This window comes from Poecilia reticulata, chromosome 15, assembly GCF_904066995.2.
Source record: "Poecilia reticulata chromosome 15, P_reticulata-male-v2, whole genome shotgun sequence".
Taxonomy (NCBI): domain Eukaryota; kingdom Metazoa; phylum Chordata; class Actinopteri; order Cyprinodontiformes; family Poeciliidae; genus Poecilia; species Poecilia reticulata.
Window position 1 is genome coordinate 27,935,665 of NC_088844.1, and position 17,483 is coordinate 27,953,147.

Consider the following 17,483-nt stretch of genomic DNA (forward strand, 5'->3'; position numbering starts at 1 on the left):
CTGTGACCAAGAACACTCTGACCAAGAACACTCTGACCAAGAACCCTGTGACCAAGAACCCTGTGACCAAGAACCCTGTGACCAAGAACACTCTGACCAAGAACCCTGTGACCAAGAACACTCTGACCAAGAACCCTGTGACCAAGAACCCTGTGACCAAGAACTCTGTGACCAAGAACCCTGTGACCAAGAACTCTGTGACCAAGAACCCTGTGACCAAGAACCCTGTGACCAAGAACTCTGTGACCAAGAACCCTGTGACCAAGAACTCTGTGACCAAGAACCCTGTGACCAAGAACCCTGTGACCAAGAACCCTGTGACCAAGAACTCTGTGACCAAGAACCCTGTGACCAAGAACTCTGTGACCAAGAACCCTGTGACCAAGAACCCTGTGACCAAGAACCCTGTGACCAAGCTGTGACCAAGCACTCTGTGACCAAGAACCCTGTGACCAAGAACCCTGTGACCAAGAACCCTGTGACCAAGAACTCTGTGACCAAGAACCCTGTGACGAAGAACTCTGTGACCAAGAACCCTGTGACCAAGAACCCTGTGACCAAGAACTCTGTGACCAAGAACCCTGTGACCAAGAACCCTGTGACCAAGAACCCTGTGACCAAGAACTCTGTGACCAAGAACCCTGTGACCAAGAACACTCTGACCAAGAACCCTGTGACCAAGAACCCTGTGACCAAGAACACTCTGACCAAGAACCCTGTGACCAAGAACCCTGTGACCAAGAACCCTGTGACCAAGAACACTCTGACCAAGAACACTCTGACCAAGAACACTCTGACCAAGAACCCTGTGACCAAGAACCCTGTGACCAAGAACACTCTGACCAAGAACCCTGTGACCAAGAACACTCTGACCAAGAACCCTGTGACCAAGAACACTCTGACCAAGAACCCTGTGACCAAGAACACTCTGACCAAGAACCCTGTGACCAAGAACTCTGTGACCAAGAACCCTGTGACCAAGAACACTCTGACCAAGAACCCTGTGACCAAGAACCCTGTGACCAAGAACCCTGTGACCAAGAACCCTGTGACCAAGAACACTCTGACCAAGAACCCTCTGACCAAGAACACTCTGACCAAGAACCCTGTGACCAAGAACCCTGTGACCAAGAACCCTGTGACCAAGAACACTCTGACCAAGAACCCTGTGACCAAGAACTCTGTGACCAAGAACCCTGTGACCAAGAACACTCTGACCAAGAACCCTGTGACCAAGAACCCTGTGACCAAGAACCCTGTGACCAAGAACCCTGTGACCAAGAACTCTGTGACCAAGAACCCTGTGACCAAGAACTCTGTGACCAAGAACCCTGTGACCAAGAACACTCTGACCAAGAACCCTGTGACCAAGAACCCTGTGACCAAGAACTCTGTGACCAAGAACCCTGTGACCAAGAACACTCTGACCAAGAACCCTGTGACCAAGAACCCTGTGACCAAGAACACTCTGACCAAGAACCCTGTGACCAAGAACCCTGTGACCAAGAACCCTGTGACCAAGAACACTCTGACCAAGAACACTCTGACCAAGAACACTCTGACCAAGAACCCTGTGACCAAGAACCCTGTGACCAAGAACACTCTGACCAAGAACCCTGTGACCAAGAACACTCTGACCAAGAACCCTGTGACCAAGAACACTCTGACCAAGAACGCTGTGACCAAGAACACTCTGACCAAGAACCCTGTGACCAAGAACTCTGTGACCAAGAACCCTGTGACCAAGAACACTCTGACCAAGAACCCTGTGACCAAGAACCCTGTGACCAAGAACCCTGTGACCAAGAACCCTGTGACCAAGAACCCTGTGACCAAGAACCCTGTGACCAAGAACCCTGTGACCAAGAACCCTGTGACCAAGAACCCTGTGACCAAGAACTCTGTGACCAAGAACACTGACAAACCCTGTGACCAAGAACCTGTGACCAAAACTCTGTGACCACGAACCCTCTGACCAAGAACTCTGTGACCAAGAACCCTGTGACCAAGAACCCTGTGACCAAGAACCCTGTGACCAAGAACCCTGTGACCAAGAACTCTGTGACCAAGAACCCTGTGACCAAGAACCCTGTGACCAAGAACCCTGTGACCAAGAACCTGTGACCAAGAACCCTGTGACCAAGAACCCTGGACCAAGAACCCTGTGACCAAGAACACTGACCAAGAACCCTGTGACCAAGAACCTGTGACCAAGAACACTCTGACCAAGAACACTCTGACCAAGAACCCTGTGACCAAGAACCTGTGACCAAGAACCCTGTGACCAAGAACACTCTGACCAAGAACCCTGTGACCAAGAACACTCTGACCAAGAACCCTGTGACCAAGAACCCTGTGACCAAGAACTCTGTGACCAAGAACCCTGTGACCAAGAACTCTGTGACCAAGAACCCTGTGACCAAGAACTCTGTGACCAAGAACCCTGTGACCAAGAACCCTGTGACCAAGAACCCTGTGACCAAGAACTCTGTGACCAAGAACCCTGTGACCAAGAACCCTGTGACCAGAACCCTGTGACCAAGAACCCTGTGACCAAGAACACTGACCAAGAACCCTGTGACCAAGAACCCTGTGACCAAGAACCCTGTGACCAAGAACACTCTGACCAAGAACCCTCTGACCAAGAACACTCTGAGCAAGAACCCTGTGACCAAGAACCCTGTGACCAAGAACCCTGTGACCAAGAACACTCTGACCAAGAACCCTGTGACCAAGAACTCTGTGACCAAGAACCCTGTGACCAAGAACACTCTGACCAAGAACCCTGTGACCAAGAACCCTGTGACCAAGAACCCTGTGACCAAGAACCCTGTGACCAAGAACTCTGTGACCAAGAACTCTGTGACCAAGAACCCTGTGACCAAGAACACTCTGACCAAGAACCCTGTGACCAAGAACCCTGTGACCAAGAACTCTGTTACCAAGACCCCTGTGACCAAGAACACTCTGACCAAGAACCCTGTGACCAAGAACCCTGTGACCAAGAACACTCTGACCAAGAACCCTGTGACCAAGAACCCTGTGACCAAGAACCCTGTGACCAAGAACACTCTGACCAAGAACACTCTGACCAAGAACACTCTGACCAAGAACCCTGTGACCAAGAACCCTGTGACCAAGAACACTCTGACCAAGAACCCTGTGACCAAGAACACTCTGACCAAGAACCCTGTGACCAAGAACACTCTGACCAAGAACGCTGTGACCAAGAACACTCTGACCAAGAACACTGTGACCAAGAACTCTGTGACCAAGAACCTGTGACCAAGAACACTCTGACCAAGAACCCTGTGACCAAAACCCTGTGACCAAGAACCCTGTGACCAAGAACCCTGTGACCAAGAACCCTGTGACCAAGAACCCTGTGCCCAAGAACTCTGTGACCAAGAACACTGTGACCAAGAACCCTGTGACCAAGAACCCTGTGACCAAGAACTCTGTGACCAAGAACCCTGTGACCAAGAACTCTGTGACCAAGAACCCTGTGACCAAGAACCCTGTGACCAAGAACTCTGTGACCAAGAACCCTGTGACCAAGAACCCTGTGACCAAGAACCCTGTGACCAAGAACTCTGTGACCAAGAACCCTGTGACCAAGAACCCTGTGACAAGAACCCTGTGACCAAGAACACTGACAAGAACCCTGTGACCAAGAACCCTGTGACCAAGAACACTTGACCAAGAACACTCTGACCAAGAACCCTGTGACCAAGAACCCTGTGGACCAAGAACCCTGTGACCAAGAACACTCTGACCAAGAACCCTGTGACCAAGAACACTCTGACCAAGAACCCTGTAAAGAACCGACAAGAACCTGTGACCAAGAACCCTGTGACCAAGAACCTGTGACCAAGAACCCTGTGACCAAGAACCTGTGACCAAGAACCTGTGACAAAGAACCTGTGACCAAGAACTCTGTGACCAAGAACCCTGTGACCAAGAACCCTGTGACCAAGAACCCTGTGACCAAGAACTCTGTGACCAAGAACCCTGTGACCAAGAACCCTGTGACCAAGAACTCTGTGACCAAGAACCCTGTGACCAAGAACCCTGTGACCAAGAACTCTGTGACCAAGAACTCTGTGACCAAGAACCCTGTGACCAAGAACTCTGTGACCAAGAACTCTGTGACCAAGAACCCTGTGACCAAGAACTCTGTGACCAAGAACCTCTGTGACCAAGAACCCTGTGACCGAAGAACTCCTGTGACCAAGAACCCTGTGACCAAGAACCCTGTGACCAAGAAACTCTGTGACCAAGAACCCTGTGACCAAGAACCCTGTGACCAAGAACACCTGTGACCAAGAACCCTGTGGACCAAGAACTCTGACCAAGAACCCTGTGACCAAGAACCCTGTGACCAAGAACCCTGTGACCAAGAACACTCTGACCAAGAACCCTGTGACCAAGAACCCTGTGACCAAGAACCCTGTGACCAAGAACACTCTGACCAAGAACCCTGTGACCAAGAACACTCTGACCAAGAACCCTGTGACCAAGAACCCTGTGACCAAGAACTCTGTGACCAAGAACCCTGTGACCAAGAACTCTGTGACCAAGAACCCTGTGACCAAGAACTCTGTGACCAAGAACCCTGTGACCAAGAACCCTGTGACCAAGAACCCTGTGACCAAGAACTCTGTGACCAAGAACTCTGTGACCAAGAACCCTGTGACGAAGAACTCTGTGACCAAGAACCCTGTGACCAAGAACCCTGTGACCAAGAACTCTGTGACCAAGAACCCTGTGACCAAGAACTCTGTGACCAAGAACCTGACAACCCTGTGACCAAGAACCCTGTGACCAAGAACCCTGTGACCAAGAACCCTGTGACCAAGAACCCTGTGACCAAGAACCCTGTGACCAAGAACTCTGTGACCAAGAACCCTGTGACCAAGAACCCTGTGACCAAGAACTCTGTGACCAAGAACCCTGTGACCAAGAACTCTGTGACCAAGAACCCTGTGACCAAGAACTCTGTGACCAAGAACCCTGTGACCAAGAACCCTGTGACCAAGAACCTGTGACCAAGAACTCTGTGACCAAGAACTCTGTGACCAAGAACCCTGTGACGAAGAACTCTGTGACCAAGAACCCTGTGACCAAGAACCCTGTGACCAAGAACTCTGTGACCAAGAACCCTGTGACCAAGAACTCTGTGACCAAGAACCCTGTGACCAAGAACCCTGTGACCAAGAACCCTGTGACCAAGAACTCTGTGACCAAGAACTCTGTGACCAAGAACCCTGTGACGAAGAACTCTGTGACCAAGAACCCTGTGACCAAGAACCCTGTGACCAAGAACTCTGTGACCAAGAACCCTGTGACCAAGAACCCTGTGACCAAGAACCCTGTGACCAAGAACCCTGTGACCAAGAACACTGACCAAGAACCCTGTGACCAAGAACCCTGTGACCAAGAACACTCTGACCAAGAACACTCTGACCAAGAACCCTGTGACCAAGAACCCTGTGACCAAGAACCCTGTGACCAAGAACACTCTGACCAAGAACCCTGTGACCAAGAACACTCTGACCAAGAACCCTGTGACCAAGAACCCTGTGACCAAGAACTCTGTGACCAAGAACCCTGTGACCAAGAACTCTGTGACCAAGAACCCTGTGACCAAGAACTCTGTGACCAAGAACCCTGTGACCAAGAACCCTGTGACCAAGAACCCTGTGACCAAGAACTCTGTGACCAAGAACTCTGTGACCAAGAACCCTGTGACGAAGAACTCTGTGACCAAGAACCCTGTGACCAAGAACCCTGTGACCAAGAACTCTGTGACCAAGAACCCTGTGACCAAGAACTCTGTGACCAAGAACCCTGTGACCAAGAACCCTGTGACCAAGAACCCTGTGACCAAGAACCCTGTGACCAAGAACTCTGTGACCAAGAACTCTGTGACCAAGAACCCTGTGACCAAGAACTCTGTGACCAAGAACCCTGTGACCAAGAACTCTGTGACCAAGAACTCTGTGACCAAGAACCCTGTGACCAAGAACTCTGTGACCAAGGGCTTCAGTGTGTTTGACCAACAGCTGGAGACGCCATTATTACACATTAGTGCAGATTATTACACATTAGTGCAGATTATTACAGATTATTACAGATTATTACACATTAGTACAGATTATTACACATTAGTGCAGATTATTACACATTAGTGCAGATTATTACACATTAGTACAGATTATTACACATTATTGCAGATTATTACACATTAGTACAGATTATTACACATTAGTACAGATTCGTACAGATTATTACAGATTATTACACATTACAGCTCCTTTTCTGTTCTCTTTGGTTTTCATGCGTCGTTTAATGAAAATAAATCACAGGATTTACGCTGGGAGTCAAAATGAGATTAGCTCAACGTCTGAGGAGAAAACCGTCCGATATGGAGCGTCTACCTCTTTTTTCTCCACCTCCTCTCGTTTTTTCTCTTCCTCCTCTCGTTTTTTCTCCTCCTCCTCTCGTTTTTTCTCTTCCTCCTCTCGTTTTTTCTGCCCGGATTAAATTAAGAGGTGCACCGAAGCCATTACGGCTCTTTTAGCCCCAACCTGCTGATAAAAGATTTTAATCGGTCGCTATCAGAGTAAAACCCTCCCTCCGCCTCTCGCACACGCCCGGCCTGCCGTCTAAACTTTGACGAAGGTATCCATTAGTTGCCGTAGCAACGCAGACAAAGGTTAAACCCACCGCTGCCAGATGAGACCCTGTTAAAAACATAAAAATCGCAGCAATCTCTCCACTTATCGGCCGTGTTTTTAATTAAAACCCCCAGCTGTCTGATTCCAAACGGGAGCTTTATTACGCTGCGTGTGAGGAAACTAATTATGGATGAAGGGAGGCAATTAAAGGCTAATATGATGCACGACGACGAGCCTTTGTTTGGTTTTGCATCGGAACATTGTGGACTTTTGTGTTTTTCTCTCAGCTTGTAATCAGGTTAATGTTGTCAACGCGTCGCTCTGCGCAGAGGAGAGCGACTGTTTCTTGGACTCAGGGAAGATGGTTTGGACGCCCGTTTTGCAGCTGTGAAGCTGGTAAAGATTTGCTCCGAGCGTCTGGCCCAGTGTTTCTCAGCCTTTTTCAGCCCAGCACCCCCCCAGCCTTTATCCACGCCCCTCACCGCCCCCCCCAGCCTTTATCCAGGCCCCTCACCGCCCCCCCAGCCTTTATCCAGGCCCCTCATCGCCCCCCCAGCCTTTATCCAGGCCCCTCACCGCCCCCCCAGCCTTTATCCAGGCCCCTCACCGCCCCCCCAGCCTTTATCCAGGCCCCTCACTGCCCCCCCAGCCTTTATCCAGGCCCCTCACCGCCCCCCCAGCCTTTATCCAGGCCCCTCACCGCCCCCCCAGCCTTTATCCAGGCCCCTCACCGCCCCCCAGCCCTTATCCAGGTCCCTCACCGCCCCCCCAGCCTTTATCCAGGCCCCTCACCGCCCCCCCAGCCTTTATCCATGTCCCTCACCGCCCCCCAGCCTTTATCCAGGTCCCTCACCGCCCCCCAGCCCTTATCCAGGTCCCTCACCGCCCCCCCAGCCTTTATCCATGTCCCTCACCGCCCCCCAGCCTTTATCCAGGTCCCTCACCGCCCCCCACCAAAGAATTTGCAGGCTACTTTGCACTGTCCATTATTTTATTATTAATATTACTATCGCTATTGTAGATGTTTTGATTTTTATGCTTGTTTCTGTTTTTATCATCAAAAATAATTTCCCAGAGAACAAAAAAACCATGAGAATAGAAATATTTTTCACAGGCGTCCACGAAAAATTTAATGAACATTCAACTTAAAATCAGTAACAGCAGCCAGTCAGAGTGGAAACAATATTCTTATTCTTATCCATTTTCTAGTTGTTAAATATTCCACAAAATGACCAGATAAAAGATGTTCAACATGTCAGTTTAAACTTTGAACTATTTGCAAAACGACTGAGCTCTGCAACATTAAAACATGATAGAACTGTAACTACATTAATCATAGCTCTTCTTCTCTTCAGTGTTTGTCGGTTTCTGCTGGTGCAGCTCTGTGCTGCCTTCAGGAGAATGGGACATCAGAGCATCATCCATAAAACTTCACCCATTTATTGTGCAAACCAGAGCTTTCAGTGGAAAAACAAAAGTTCCAGGTCCTTACACAGTGAGGGTGTCGTGATTTTGGCTACCAGTAGCAGGAGAACGAAGCTGCGCCAAGAAGCTAACATAAGCTAAATAGAATAGATGAGCTGCCATCGATACAGTTGCAGCCAAGCATGATTTAATGTTACATAATACAGTTTTACCAAGTTGCTCAAAGTCTAAACTGGCATTGTTGTTCATTTAAGGTGTAAAGTTTACCTTCGACCAAACGCCCCCCAAAGGCATCCCAATGTCCCCCTTTTGTAAAAATGTCCGCCAGCACCCCCTGCCGTCCTCTGAACGCCCCCTGGGGGGCGGCACCGCCCACGTTGAGAACCGCTAGTCTAGCCGCTGAGGGGAAGCGAAGATCTGGAAAGTTATTCACGGCCGGCGCTTCACCTTTTCCCACATTTCTCTACGTTACGACCTTGTTCCAAATTCTGCTTTATTAATCTCTTTCCTCAAAAGTCCTCATACAAAGACCTCATTACGGCAATGTGGGAAAAGGTGTTTGGGAGTTTTACAGATTTATTAAAAAGGCAGAAAACAAAGAAATCACATTTACATAAGTATTTTCATAAAAGTTTAACTTTTTTGAACCAAATCGAGCTTTTAGTCGGCTCGGTTTCACAGTGAGCCGTTTTAATTGGTTCTTGTCGCTTTAAATCAGATAAGTTGCTGCTGCTCAGCTCAGGTTGCTAGGTGACGGTCGGAATTCCACCGGGGTTGCTAGGCAACTGGCTGGGCTCTGCCGGGGTCACTAGGTGAGGAGCAGCGACGTTACATTCAGGAGGTTTTTGAAACGTCTCATTTTCCAGACACCAAAAACATTAATTTATTGCCAAATAACGGCTGTGTGATTTTTTTTTAAAAAACATCTGAACTGTTTTTAGAAGCAGCAAAAACCTAAATGGAAGTAATAAAACATCAAAAATGTGAATAAAGACCTTTAAAACATTAACCAAAAATGATCAGCAGTCCCATTTCAGGATCTTAAGTGTTTTACACACCAACCGTAATGAACCCAGTCAGAGGTTTTCATTCCTGAACAGCCTTTCCAAAACCCCACTGCACTGCAAAAACACAAAATCTTACCAAGCATCTTTATCTTGTTTCTAGTCCACATATATTAGAGCACTTGAAATGCAAGTTAGACAAAACTAACTTACAAGTAGTTTTACTGCAAGATACAGGAGCTTGTTTTAAGTAAATAATTCCTAAATATTGATGAGAAGGTACTAGCTATAAGTGAAATAATCTGGAAGTAGTAATAGGTACTAGCAGCTAACAGCTGTGCCGTCTTGATATTCACAATATAAAAACAATGAGCCAAACAGTTGACTACGTATTAGCAATTAGATCAGTTCAGCTAAGTTTATTGTTGACTAGATTTTAGCAATACGGCAACAGCTAACCTTACTGTTAGCTAGTTATTGACTAGAAGAGCTAACATATAAACCAGCAGCTAACAGCTGTGCCGTCTTGATATTCACAATATCAAAAACAAACAGCAAAAAACATGCAATAAGAGTTCAGCTTAGCTTATTGTTAACTAGACCTTAGCAATATAGCGGCTAAGCATACTGCTACCTAATATGTTAACAGCTAAGTGTCCTGTCTGCTAGCTATTAGCAATATAAAAACAATGAGCCAAACAGTTGACTACGTATTAGCAATTAGATCAGTTCAGCTAAGTTTATTGTTGACTAGGTTTTAGCAATACGGCAACAGCTAACCTTACTGTTAGCTAGTTATTGACTAGAAGAGCTAACATATAAACCAGCAGGTGCTATAAGTGGAAATCTGGAACTAGTAGTTCTTCATCAATATTAAGGACTTGTTGGTTTAAAACAAGCTCCTGTTTCTTGCTGAACATTTATTTTTAAGTTAGTTTGTCTTCTTTCATGTGTGCTAAGGCATTTGCACCAGACCAAAAATACTTGGTAGGATTTTGTGTTTTTGCAGTGTGTGGACTATATGCATACATGTCAGGTTTGTTCCAGGGAACCAAACAGTTTAATAAACCAACATTTCCAGAAAAATGATCCCAGAAGGCTACAAACATCAGTCTGTAGCCATCAATAGCTTTCTGGATAGTTTACATGTTGCTCTGCAGCCGAAAAAATACAGATGCTAGATAATTTAGTCTCTCTAAATCGCGCTGAGGTATGAATGTGTGTAAAGATATCTGTCCTGCGGGTTGGCGAACCGTAGCCAAGGTTCTGTTAGTCTGATCACACGTGAAACTGGATCGTAAACCTGGATGCCAGTCAAAGTGAGTCGGCCATCTGGGTTTGTTGCAATAGTTTTAATATATTGACTAACAGTGAGATTTTCACCGGAGAGAAAAACCCGACGAAAGGCTTTCAGCCGTGGGGCACAAGATTAAAAATCCAAATCCTTTTAGAAAAATTAACGTGCGACTATAACCCAGTTTCATCTGTATATCATGTCGGCGGAGCCAGAAAAAGCTTTCAGCGGAGAAGGAAAGCCTTCAGAAATGCCTCAGGTGACTGATGCGTCTGTTCTCTGCAGAAAGTTGTAGCTTATCAGGGTTATGGATCATAAGTCACAGGGCTGAGGAGGCACCTGCAGCGTAAATCTTCAGTGCCGAGTCACAGTTTGATTAAATGTCATCTCCTGTGTCATCAGTCAGGACATCAACGTGCGGAAAAAGTGTTTGTAATCTTAGACCAGATGGTTTTCAGATTGAAACGTGGAGCCAAACACTGCAAAAACAAAATCTCAAAGTATTTTTGGTCTAGTTTCTTGTAAAAACATCCAAGAACACTTGAAATAAAACAAAAATAACTTAAGAGTAACTTTTCAGAAAGCTATAGAAGCTTGTTTTAAGTCAGTAATGATCAACACCGATACATGGTGGGCATGCTACGTGTTAGCAATAAGATTAGTTCAACTAAGCTTATTAACTTGCCATTAGCAATAATACAACAGCTAAGTTTACTGTTAGCTATTAGCAATACATTAACAGCTAAATTTACTGTGCACTTGCTATCAGCAATGCAACATCTGCTGTTTTTAGTGTTAGCTCTCTATTCGCAATGCAACAACAAATAGCTAAACAAGCTAGGTATTAGCAATAAGATCAGTTTAGCTAGGCTTGTTCTTCACTAGATATTAGCAATATGAGCTAAACAAACTGTTAGCTGTTGTTGGCAGTAAGAGCTTACAGATAAGCTAATCAAACTTTTAGCTAGCAATACGGTAACGGCTAACAGGTAAAGATTCAGTTAGCTAGGTTTTAGCAATAAGATCAGTTCAGCTAAGCTTATTGTTAACTAGATATTAGCAATATCATCACAGCTAAAGTTACTGTTAGCTAGTTATTGGCAATAAGAGCGTGCAGATAAATTATGAGCAGGTTATAAGTGAAGTAATCTAGGAATGGTACTAGAACTTTTTCATCAAAATTAAGGAATTATTCACTCTAAAAATCTTGCTGAAAAGCTACTTCTAACCCGGTTTTGTCTCATTTCCAGCGTACTGAGACATTTGCTCTTAAAACCAGACCAATACTTGGTAAGATTTTGTGTTTTTGCAGTGAAAGCTGAAGATGAAACATGTCTTTCCAGGTTCTGCTCGTAAACTACATAAAAATGTTGCATATTACATTTGGGATGTGTGCAGAACAGATTCAAATTGGTTTTCCTGCAGAGGGGAAGCCACAGATGGAAATGATGCCGGTCGTCTGCTGGATGTAATCCGTGTCCTGCTGAATTTCCCCTCGCTCTCTGGTTTGGCAGGAGATCTATGGCTGTGTGGATGTGTGCTGATATGTTGATGATATTATTACATCAATTATTTGGCAAGGGGGAGGTCAAAGCCACACCAGCATCCTGTTTCCACACAGGCGTGCTTTGTGTCTACCCTCAGGCCACAATTAAGGCAAACAGGGAGCCCAGATTCAATCACATGCATCACTCCTGTCCAACAGAAACACTCTGTTCCAAACCGGCAGCGCTCTCATATCAGAAACCATCCCCAAAGCTACACCGCCTCATAACAATAGCTTCAGGGAGCATGTGGCCAGACGCTGACCCATGTAATTATTTATTATACCGGGCCTGCAGATCTTCATCATGCCTTGACTGCTGTAAAGGGAATTAGCATGTGAACGGGCCCATGTGGTGATAGCCTGATAAAAAGGATGGTTGTTGATGGCGTACATACCCTCGGAAAGCATCCAAGGAGAGCAGACGCGACGGCTTGGCTTCACCGCCATCATGCGCAGCCTCAGCAGCCTCCTGTAGAAATAACAGCCAGGAGATAAAGTAGCTCCAGCACTCAAACTGCATTCCAATGCGGGTAGTTTGGCTGTAATTTTATTCTAAATATGTGTTGCTTATTTTCGGCTGTGTGACTGAAGCAAAGCAGAGTTCAAGACACTTTCAAATGAACTTTTTAAATATGAAAAACTTTCATAACACGACTTTTGAAATGCCCACATCTCAGAGTCCAAACTGTAAACTTTTCCATTTACACATCACAAAAGGTCAAGTCAGCAATTTACTTTGACATTAGCTAAAGAGTAAGCTTAGCTTAGCTGATCTTATTGCTCAAAGCTAACCGCTACCATTGTGGTAATAGCCAGCTAACATTTACCATAGCTGATATTATTGCTTATAGCTTGCTAACAGTAAGGTTAGCTGTTAATTGTTATATTACTAATGTCAACAGTTAGCTTGGCAATCCTATGCTAAAACCTAACAGTGCTAACAGTGAGCTCTGTTAGCTCTTATTACTACAAAAGGCTTACCTTTTAACTGTTATTATATTGCTAATAGCTAGCTAAAAATGAGCTTAGCTGATTGTATTGCTAATACCTAGCTTATCTGTAAGCTTCTATTGCCAATATCCAGCTAACGGGTAACTATTACATTGCTAATATATAGTTAACAATAAGCTTAGCTGAACAGATCTTATTGCTAATGCCTAGCACACCCAGCAAATACAGCTGTTTGTTGTTATCATAGCAAGCTAACAGTAAATACAGCTGCTAGCTTTGACTTGTTACCTGATGCTAGCACCAATCTTTGGTCTGCTGATTCACAGTGACACTGGTAGTAGTTCTTAGCTAGCTTTGTGTTTAGTGGTTTCTAGGATTGTCTGTTTCCCTCTGAGAGGGGCAGTTTGGGTTCAGATCTTTGGAAAGTGGTGATGGCTCTCCTTATGCGTCGTTTTCCTTATGAACCTGCTTTATTCCAGTCTGGGGTTGATGTCTCGAAGTGGAACTGAATATGAAGATGTTTCATCTCCAATAAAATGTTCAAATTCTGATGAAAGCGACAGATCAAACGGGTCAAAACGCTTAAAAATGGCTTCTCTCTTTGAAGGCAGCAGCTCCTCCGTGGCCTGCTGCCCTCCCAGTTGGACTGGCCAGCCTTACTGGCCTCCATGCACCAGTATGAAGCGCCAGAGCAGGAAGACACCGGCGCTAATACGCCATGATGGATCTGCATGCCAGGCGGACGGCATATGGAAGACAGAGACATGTTGCTTGTTCCAATGAGAGGAGCTATTCATGCTCACCGAAGACACACTGCAGCTCCTGCCAGGGACGGAGACGATTGGACGGACGCGGCGCTCCACCGCTCCCATAAAAGCTCTGCTCTGCCAACGTTTGCATCAATCATTCAATTAGTGTCTCCCAAACGGCCTGATGATTGGAGGCTCGCAGCGATTTTAGTGAGCATCTCAGGCTGGACGGCAGACCAATGAAAATAAAGCACTGGACCATGGCAATGCGTTTCAAAATAAAAGCATGAAGTTGCTGCTTTACTTTCACACCAACGTGGATGTTCTGGATGACGGAGCCGACAAAAAAACACACATTTCTTTAAACGACGTAAGGTTTTCTATTATTCCTCCTTGAACGAGTTAGGATGGGTCTATTGTTGATACAAAACATGTTTATTACATGTTTATTACAAAAGCATTCTCAAATAATCAGATTTTAATCTGCTCAGGTTCAGAATGAGATGTTTTATGTCCTCTGTCACTTTAAATACAAATAAGCTGCTGCTGGCCACGCCCCCGAAACGCAACGTTTGCACTCACAAGTGAAAATGGCTGCAAACAGATGCATAATTATACAACCGTACGTCTCTGAAAAGCAGAAGTGGAGCCTCCTGCACAACCAACAACAATGCAGAAAGTGGTTTCTGGATCGTAACAGCAAAATACTTGTGACTCTGCAAAAACACAAAATCTTACCAAGTCCTTTTGATCTGGTTTACAGTGCAAATATCTCAGTACACTTGAAACGAGACAAAACTAACTTAAAAGCAGCTTTTCAGCACAAAATAAGAGCTTGATTTAAGTCAGTAATTATTTACTATTGATGAAAAGTTCTAGTTTCACAGGCAGATTATTTCACTGGTAAATAGTTCTAGTCAATATTAAGGAAATAGTGACTTAAATCAAATATCTGTTTCTTGCTGAAAAGTTACTGATTAACTAGTATAACTGAGTTGTTTTTATCTCGTTTCAAGAAGATTTTGTGTTTTTTGCAGTGTAACGGGCTGGGCTCAGTTTGGGTTGCTAGGTAACGGGCTGGCCTCAGTTTGGGTTGCTAGGTAGCGGGCTGGGCTCAGTTTGGGTTGCTAGGCAACGGGCTGGGCTCAGTTTGGGTTGCTAGGCAACGGGCTGGCCTCAGTTTGGGTTGCTAGGCAACGACCTGGCTTCAGTTTGGGTTGCTAGGTAACGGGCTGGGCTCAGTTTGGGTTGCTAGGTAACGGGCTGGGCTCAGTTTGGGTTGCTAGGTAACGGGCTGGCTTCAGTTTGGGTTGCTAGGCAACGGGCTGGGCTCAGTTTGGGTTGCTAGGCAACGGGCTGGCGTCAGTTTGGGTTGCTAGGTAACGGGCTGGCCTCAGTTTGGGTTGCTAGGTAACGGGCTGGCCTCAGTTTGGGTTGCTAGGTAACGGGCTGGCCTCAGTTTGGGTTGCTAGGTAACGGGCTGGCCTCAGTTTGGGTTGCTAGGTAACGGGCTGGGCTCAGTTTGAGTTGCTAGGCAACGGGCTGTGCCTGCTGATTTCTGACGATGCATTCTGAACATTTTTGAAAGGCTCGTTTTCCAGACATCAGAAAACATTAGGAAATGGCTGGATGTTTGTTTTTTTTAAGTGCTTGTGCTGATTTTAGACGCAGTAGAAACCCAGAGGAAGATATAAAAACCATAACAAGTCACCTTTAACATAATTTTAATAAAACATTTCTAAATCAAATCAATGGGGTTTTACAGCCAACTCCATTGATCAGGGTGGTGATCTAATGCGTTCATTAAAGAAGCTCACATTATCCACGGAGCGCAGAGCGTCTTGGCAGCAGACGACCTTAAGGCATGTAGACGTGCAACGCCTCCTGCAAGGAAAGACAACCGAGCGATGGAAGAGTGATCAGCGATGGAAGAGTGATCAGCGATGGAAGAGTGATCAGCGATGGAAGAGTGATCAGCGGCGACGAATGAGACGCATCCGCACCTGTAGATGCGACGCCCCGCAGCCGATGACATCACAATGGCAGCCAGCAGCAGAGCCGCCACCAGGAGAGCTGGGAACAACGAAGGAGGGCAGGAAGTTAGCGGCCTGGGATTGTGGATTTCCCTCTCGCTACGTGGCGCGTTGGACGGGTCAGGAGCTTTTCCGAACATCTGCCTCCGACCGAGTCCGACGTGGCGACAGCCAGCTGGGCTCATGGATCCCAGAGTCTCGGCTGATGCAGCGGAAAAATCCAACACAGCTCACAAAACGGGAAAAACGAAAACGGGCTGATTGCTGGGAGGAATTTCATTTCAGTCTAATCCAGCTGCAACTAAAGATTATTTTAGAAATCAATTATTCTGACAATTAATCCGATTTAAAAAAGGGATATTCTGCAGATTTTTCATCCAACTACTTTTATAAACAATAAACATTTTGCTGCCTAAAATGAAAAAGCAGCATCTCTGATGAAGCTAAAACTATGCAAGTTTGCAAAATGTACATATTTTTAATAAAGTTTTGGTTTCATTACTGCTAAAAGCATACATTATATATATATATATATATATATATATATATATATATATATATATTTAATAATTTCAGCCTTACATTAATTTATGGAGGTTTTAAGTCAATTCAGTGCCATTTTTCTGTATCGGATCGGTATCGGCTGATACTACATATCAGATATCGTATCGGAAGTTAAACAGTGGATCGTAGCAAAAAAACAAATGCAGGCCACACCTTTCAGATTTTTCATGTCCTCTTCTTTTGTTTTATTGGTTTATCATTAAAAAACTTCACCAAAGCTGAACTGAAGTCTGTATTTGTAATACGTGAAAATGAACGCGACCAGTTTCCTCTTTAGGAGTTTGTCTGATTAATCTGGATTAATCTGGATTACCCAGATTGGGTCTGCTCTTCAAGCCGCGGGTGATTTAAAGCGACAGCGTTTCTCCAAGGTGGAAAAACAAACAGAAAGAAGCCATTTTGAAACTAGAGTCACATTTACTGCAGCTACATTTCTAAAAATATTTAATTTTAGGAGTATTTTTATTACGCTGTACTTTTTACTTGAGTAATTTTATTTTGAAGTATTTCTACTCGAGTAAAATTTCTGGATTTTCTCCTGACAGAATGTAAAACAAACATGTTTTAACCAAAGTTCACCAGACACAGACCTGCAGCTTCATCAGGTTTTATTGATTTGGAAAAACTTCGTTTTGCCTGATTTGGTTTTTTTTTTGTTACTTTATCGTCATTTTTGTCCTTAAAATACAAAGATTTTCACTAAACTTTATATTTTGTTCCATCCGATTATGCGAATTTTAGATATTAAATGATAATTTGATTAGTTGCACTACAAAAATACAAAATCCTGGTATAAATATCTTAGCTTGAGTCAAAATTAACTTAAAAGTAACTTTTCAGCGAGTTATACGAGTTTAAGTAACTAATTCCTTAATTCTGATGAAAAAGTTGTAGTTTCATTGAAAGACTATTTGACGAAGGGAAAAATGTTTTGTTATAAGTGAAATAACCAGTTTCAGTTCCAGTGGAACTAGAACTGGGTTGCTAGGCGACGGGCTGAGCTTGGCTGGCGTTGCTAGGTAACGGTTGTGAAATAAGTGACATAATCTGCCAGTAGAACTTTTTTTAAACAAAATTAAGGAGTTATTGGCTTAAAACAAGCTCATATAGCTGCTGAAACGTTACTTTAAGTTCGTTAAGTCTTATTTCAGGTGAACTAAGATATTTGCACAAAAACTAGACCAAAATTACTTGGTAGGATTTTGTGTTTTTGCAGTGTACTCAGTACTTGTGTAAA

General features: G+C 44.9%; 1 protein-coding gene across 5 annotated transcripts in view; it reads right to left on the reverse strand.

Annotated features, from left to right (window-relative positions):
• LOC103477188 (heparan-alpha-glucosaminide N-acetyltransferase) overlaps positions 1–17,483 on the reverse strand; it is a 53,320-nt gene that overhangs the window by 31,964 nt on the left and 3,873 nt on the right. For all 5 annotated transcript variants that reach the window (XM_081616009.1, XM_081616008.1, XM_081616006.1 and 2 more), the window contains exons 5-7: positions 15,653–15,722; positions 15,467–15,533; positions 12,345–12,418 (exon numbers count right to left, since the gene is read on the reverse strand). In XM_081616009.1, the coding sequence (XP_081472135.1) occupies positions 12,345–12,418; positions 15,467–15,533; positions 15,653–15,722 (211 nt within the window). The remainder of the gene's footprint in view (positions 1–12,344; positions 12,419–15,466; positions 15,534–15,652; positions 15,723–17,483) is intronic.